The 7,377-nt window shown below is 35.5% G+C and overlaps 1 protein-coding gene across 1 annotated transcript; it reads left to right on the top strand.

Moving 5' to 3' along the window:
* LOC109847639 (protein FAR1-RELATED SEQUENCE 1-like) lies at positions 2,624-3,478 on the top strand. Its single transcript, XM_020416871.1, has one exon. The coding sequence runs from the start codon at positions 2,624-2,626 to the stop codon at positions 3,476-3,478; it is 855 nt and encodes a 284-aa protein (XP_020272460.1).

Raw genomic sequence — 7,377 nt, 5'->3', positions numbered from 1 at the left:
CCTTTGTGTATTGCTTATCATATTACCCTATCACTTGTGTAGATTGTTTAGTGTGTGTATATATATATATATATATATATATATATATATATATATATATATATACAGAGAGTTTCTCATGCGCACTGATGCATACGCATCAGTTCTGTTCTCGTCGAAGCAAGGTGTTTTTTAAAAAAACACCCGACAATGGTCGTCACGCATCTCGAGCTCGTAATAGTGAAAGCAGGGTGTTTTTTGAAAAAAGGCGACGACGAAATCAAAAAAAACATAGCGCTCGTGACCTCTCTCTCTCTTCATCAGCTAAAATTCCATTCCCAAAATCACAGCGAATTGAATCAGCCGACTTCCCCCATTTCTCCTCCTCCGTCAAGTTCCCCAACTCCACCCACCACGAAAGCAGCATCGCCGCCGACAAAAAACGATCTTCCTTCGAGCTCGAGCGCTCTCTCGAGATCCCCATTTCTCCTCCTCCATCAAGCCACCTCCTTCCCCCAACTTAGGTAAGGATCACGCCCATTCCCATCTTGTTATAGGTTTTGATTTGGTTTTTTTTTTATGTCAGGTTTTTCAGCGACCTCTCCCCCAACTCCGGCTCCAATTCACCGCGGACGAGCTCGTGGTCGAAGGTACAGAGCTCTGTCGGTCTTTTTTTAGGAATCAATCTATAATCCTGGAAAAACTTGTTCTTTAATCCTGGAAAAACTTGTTCTTTAATCCTGGAAAAATTTGGTTGAAAGTAGCAGTGAGATTCAAGCTTAGGAAATCTCTTTTTTTAGGAATTATAGATTGATTACATTTGGTTGAAAGTAGCAGTGAGATTCAAGCTTAGGAAATCTCTTTTTTTAGGAATTATAGATTGATTACAAGAACTAGGGATTTGATGCTTGAATCAAGCTTAGGAAATCTCTTTTTTTAGGAATTATAGATTGATTACAAGAACTAGGGATTTGATGCTTGAGCTAGGAATTTTAATCTGAATTTGGATTATTTTTTTCTTCATTATTGTTCTACAGTTGAGAGATTAATGCCTTAATCACCCCATCAAAATTAAACCTGTTAGTATACAATACTTGCTGCATCTTAATCTGCATATATTTTTAACATGGTTAATTACAGAATGGATAACTTGGGCACTAAAGCTAATGAAATAAACTTGGACGACGATGATTTGATATATACTCCTCAAGTATCATATGAGTTGAGGCCAAAAAAAGGGCAAGAATTTGACACAATAGATAATGTTGTGACATTCTATAATGCTTATGCTAAAGCAGCTGAGTTTAGTGTAAGGTCTTGGACTACTCAGAAAGAGCCGGGAAGTTGTGAAATAAGAAGAAATGAGTATGTTTGTTTTAAACAAGGAAAATCTTTAAAACTCACGGATGTTGGAAAGAAAAGACATCAAGGAAGCTTAGCTGAGGATTGTACTGCCAAAATTGTTGTTTTAAAATCAAACTCCGGAAAATACATTGTTACTGTTTTTAATGAGGAGCACAGCCACCCACTATCAACACTATCAGATGTTCATCTTTTAAGATCACATCGTAACGTTTCAGCCGCAACAAAGTCTCTAACTAAACAGTTATCCATGGTGAATATACCTCAGTATCAACTTCTTGGAGTACAATCAGGAGGTATAGAAAATATTGGGTGCACTCAAAGAGATTTGTATAATCATGAAAGGGATATACGGGCTGATTTGAAGGGGCATGATGGTGAAATGTTTTATGAATATTTAAAATTAGAACAATGAAAGAATCCCTTATTTACTTTTCAAATTAAGGCCGATGAGAAACAAAAGATTACTCGTTGTTTTTGGTCCGATGCAAGATCAAGGCGGGCTTACAAATTTTTCGGTGATGTTGTAATCTTTGATACTACTTACAACACTAATCGCTATGGCCTTATATTTGCACCAATAATGGGGGTTAACAATCATGGTCTAACAATTGTTTTTGCTTGTGGATTTTTGAATCATGAGAGCGTTGATGATTTTGTATGGTTATTTAATCAAATTTTGGAAAGTATGCTTGGTGGTGCCCCGAAGATGATTATTACCGATCAAGACCCAGCGATGACTAAGGCATTCCCTCTTGTTCTTATTATTACCGATCAAGACCCAGCGATGACTAAGGCATTCCCTCTTGTTCTTCCAAATACTTTTCACAGGTATTATAGTTTGTGTATATTATTAAAAATATTTATATACATAGTCTTTCTTTTTAACACTTTATTTAATTCTTTTGACAGGTATTGTAGTTGGCATATATTAATAAAGTTTTTTGAGAAAATTGATGCAGTGAAGTATAGTATTTATAAAAGTGAGTCCTCGGCTTGCATTTGGAAATCAGAGACTCCTGAAGAATTTGATTTATAATGGGAAAGTATGATTAAGAAAAGTGGGTTAGAAGGAAACAAGTGGTTGCAAGACCAATATGAACTTCGGTCAAGATAGATTCCTGCATATGTTAATCACATTTTCTCAGCAGACATGTCAAGTAACCAACGAGCAGAAAGTGGACATGCATTCTTCAAGAAATTTGTTTCGAAGAATAATTCATTGGTGGATTTTTTGATATAGTTGTGCAGGGGACTAGTGCGCCAACGTCACGAGGAGTTGATGGCCGATCATAAAGACTTGATTGAGAAACCTAAACTTAGAATAAATCATGACTTTTTGGAGCAAATGGTTGATATTTACACTAATGAGATGTATTACAAGTTTGAGGCAGAAGTGTGTGACAGCTTTAACTACAAGTTGCAGTTTGTTAGGGAAACCGACAATCGCCGTGTGTATCAAATTCAAAGAAAGAAGCTCGCAACAAGCAAAGTCCGCGAAATCGTTTATGACAAGGACTTGGATTTGGTTTCTTATAGTTGTAAAAAGTTTGAAAGCACCGGAATCGTATGTACTCACATTATCTCTTATTTGATGAAATTTGATGCTGAAATATTGCCCGATAAATACATCTTAAAGAGGTGGACTAAGTCTGCAAAATCGGGGACAGTGGTTGATAATAAAGGTATGCAGATAAGCCCTGACAATTCTTATCTTTTAACATGGAGTCAATTTATCCAATCATCTTTGGAATTAGTTAACAAGTCCCTTGTATGTGAAGAAACGAGGAAGATGTTTATCGATGGAGTGCGTATCATTAATGAGCAAATCGACCAATTCATTAGTAGCCACATGGTTAGTGGTCGCACGGTTGCAAAGAGCTTCACCGAGAAAAATAATCAAATGAGTAGTAATTTAATGGATGATGGTACTAGTGTGCAGGATTCTTGTACTTTTCAAAATAGTTTCAATGAACCCGATCAAGTGCGAGCAAAAGGGTGCGGCAAAAGGTTGAAGGGAGGAAAAGAGAAAGCAATGGCTAGAGCAAAAAATAAAAAAGATAGACATTGCCACATGTGTTTTAAAGTAGGCCAATCACATGATAAGAAAAATTGTCCGGCACTCACAAATCCGTAAGTAGTAATTCTTTTATTATTTAAGCCTTTCTTATTCTTCACCTTCTATTATCCCCTTGGTGTATATATATATTTTTTTATTATAATATAGGTCTTCTACATGCGGTGATACAAATTGGCAAGAGGGTAATGGGTCATCAAGTGAAGATGGGGATGATGTGCTCCTATGAAGACGGTCTTCTACATGCTTCTATTTTGCCAGATTTAGTGCATATGGGTACTGTGATATCTATTGGTCATTTTAATGACATGCTCATCATCCAATTGTTACCTTCTGTTTCAGATTTATTACATGGAATATCCATATTTCCTTCTAACTCTACAAATTAGATTACATCTGATGTATACTTGTTGCACGCTCCTTGCAGGTACTGTATTCAAGAATGAAAATTGCAGACGTGATGTTTTCAGCAGATAGATGCAGTAATTTGTTGTCTCCTACTTGATGTATAATATCTGTTGTAACTAAACTATGTTTGATTGTTTGATTCAGATAGCTGTTGTAACTAAACTTATATATGTTATGCAGAAGACAGTTCTGGACAATCAGATCAGGAACATGAAAATAAGGGAAACATTTTATATCCATAATCTGGAGACTACTTTTGATTGGCAAACAATTTATATCCATATTCTTCCATCAGCTTATTCATGGGTTCTTACTACAAATGCACTTTTACTATAAATATTTTTCCAGATTTTGAAGTCTGAGCTACTGGTGTATATGATGTGTTTAACCTTCTCTTTATAATCTATGGTGTTTAGTTGTATATGATGTGTTGAAGTCTGAGCTACTGGTGTGGAAATGTCTGAGTTTCTACACTGGTTATATGTCCCTTGAGTACATATGTAGCTCCAGTGCTCACACTAATTGCAGCTGCCATGCGAATGCTGTGAAGGTTATTTGTCCTGGTTATTTGTCCCTTGATATGTCTACTCTTTCCGAAATGTATAAACATGAGCTTGTGGAAATGTCTGAGTTTCTACACTGGTTATATGTCCCTTGATATATAATTCCGTAACCTGCTGCTCCTACCTTCCTCAATGTATAAACATGAGCTTGGGGATCTTTTACATGCTGTTCGAGTAAACCCAAGATAGCTTCACATCTCCTGAACAAAGAATGTTAATCTTGACTCAATAGAGAGAGGTACTCAATAGAGAGAGGTACTCTGCCATCTAAAACAAAAAAAGAAAGAAGGGAACATTACTAAAGATAAACACTTAAATTAGTATGTAAAATAAATCAATCACTTAATATGTCTACTCATTCTGAAAGAAAGCAATAATATACTGAGCTTTTTGAAAATTGATCACATGAAAGTTCCCTCAGTTCAAAGAAAGTAATGAACCTAATACAAATTACATCACATGTTTTTTGCAATGGAGAAACCAACAAATACTGCAACGATACATACTAGAAATACTAATATTGTAAACAATGAACCTAATACAAAAGCATAGATAGAGAAAATAGAAGTTTCCCCAAGTTTTTCCTTGTCCACATCCAGATTATGGCTCACTGGATATCTTTGTTCTTGAGCATAAACAGATGTTTGGACAGGCCTCGAGCTGGATGCTGAATCGGGAGAGAGTGTGTGCTTCTCCCATTCAATCAAAGCCTCTTTGTATGTTGCATACCCTTTGTAGGAGGCATTTGGGAACTTATCTACTTGAGATTTGCATTCCTCCCAATTATTAAAAATACCACATCGTCGACCTCTCTTCACAACATAAAAGCTTTTTCTAGCCATGGATAACCTGAAAATACCCCAAATTGGAGGGTAAACAAAATTTTTACAAATGATCAGTTAGCAAGCAAAGTTAAAAAAAGTAATTATTTATCCTACGCACTGAATACTTTCAAATTAATACACAATACCATTGTGCTCAATCAAACTTATTTATCCTACGCACTGAACACTTAAATTGGAACATACTATTATGCTCTCACTTCATTAACTTATCTAGACAGGAATTTGTTATATAAAATCATAACTAACGTTCATCAATGTGTACTAAATAGATAAATGAGCGTGACATTAATATTGGTCTTACCAACTTTGGTAAAGATAGTTGAAGTGTTTTCAGGTACATTTTTTACTTTGGTTTCTATATGCAATATTTATTATATTTGTTGAAGTCAATGTATATGAAGTGCAGGGGGTATAGATTAGTACTCTTGAATTTTGCCATTCATAAATCATATCGAAGATCAGGTCGTCTACTAAAGTTGATATTTTAGTAACATGACACAATCTTCAATTTGATATTTATTTTCAAGAGTTAATTTCACATACATCCATATAGTATCATTCTTTCGCACTTGGTACCCCTATAATTTTATTGCTGCGTACAGACTCTAGAGGGGTTATTTTTTTTAAAGTCTCGCACCCCTGGTTAAAATTTGATAGCGTTGCTCCAAGACGAAAATAACAGCATGGTGATTCCTTTGTACCAAGTGGTCTTAGCCTAAGAAAATTTACATTTCAAGCATCAAATCCAACTTGTCATTAAACAATACTAATAATATCAAGGTCAAAAAGCACAGAGATCAAAAGCCAAATTCAGATTAAAATTCCTAGTTCAAGCATCAAATCCCTAGTTCTTGTAATCAATCTATAATTCCTAAAAAAAGAGATTTCCTAAGCTTGAATCTCACTGCTACTTTCAACCAAAATTTTCCAGGATTAAAGAACAAGTTTTTCCAGGATTAAAGAACAAGTTTTTCCAGGATTATAGATTGATTCCTAAAAAAGACCGGCAGAGCTCTGTACCTTCGACCACGAGCTCGTCCGCGATGACTTAGGGCCAGAGTTGGGGGAGAGGTCGCTGAAACACCTGAAATCAAAAAAAATAAAAAAAACCCTAATCAAAACCTGTAACGAGCTGGGAATGGGTGTGATCCTTACCTGAGTTGGGGGAAGGAGGTAGCTTGATGGAGGAGGAGCAATGGGGATCTCGAGAGAGCGCTCGAGCTCGAAGGAAGATCGGTTTTTATCGGCGGCGATGCTACTTTCGTGGTGGACGAAGTTGGGGAACTTGACAGAGGAGGACAAATGGGAGAAGTCGGCTGATTCAATTCGCTGGCTGATTCAATTCGCTGTGATTTTGGGAATGAAATTTTAGCTGATGAAGAGAGAAAGAGGTTACGAGCGCTGTGTTTTTTTTATTTCATCGTCGCCTTTTTCCAAAAAACACCCTGCTTTCACTGTTACGAGCTCGAGATGCGTGACGACCATTGTCGGGTGTTTTCTTTATCAACTCTATAAGTTGATCAAAGGCAAATTGTTCATAGAATTCTCCTAATTCTTTTCTTTTAGTAAGTCTTTGAGACTTCAATTCATTTTTTAATTTTAAATCATTACACAAAGCTAATCTTTCTTTAATACATGCATTTATTAAATACCCATAAGTAAGGTTTTCATAGGGGATGTATCCTCCTTGTTCATCTCTTATTTTATTTCTGACTTTATCAACAAATAAAGTTAGTAATCCATCTATAAATTTAGATTTTTAATGAGCGATGTTAGCATTATCAAGCATCATAACTCTACTTAAATAAGTATCTTTATACCATCTAAATGGGTTAGAGAAGGACATCTAAAATTTTGTAATAAAGTCCTAATTCTTTCTCCATTATCTTGATATAATCCGGTAAAATGATGTGTTATTGCTAACATTAAAGTATAAATAGCATCTTCTTGTGCAATACCATTAACAATTTTTATTGAATTTAAAATTTCATTTCTAGCATCAGAGGATAAATAGTTATCCCACCATCCTTTAAGGACACCAATAAAACCACATGTAATATACGAAGCAATCATTCTATCAGTATTACTGTTTTGTCTACATACAGTAGAATACATCATCATACGATGCATGGTAGAATATATA

This window comes from Asparagus officinalis, chromosome 7, assembly GCF_001876935.1.
Source record: "Asparagus officinalis chromosome 7, Aspof.V1, whole genome shotgun sequence".
Lineage (NCBI taxonomy): Eukaryota > Viridiplantae > Streptophyta > Magnoliopsida > Asparagales > Asparagaceae > Asparagus > Asparagus officinalis.
This window is presented reverse-complemented; position numbering and strand designations above follow the sequence as displayed.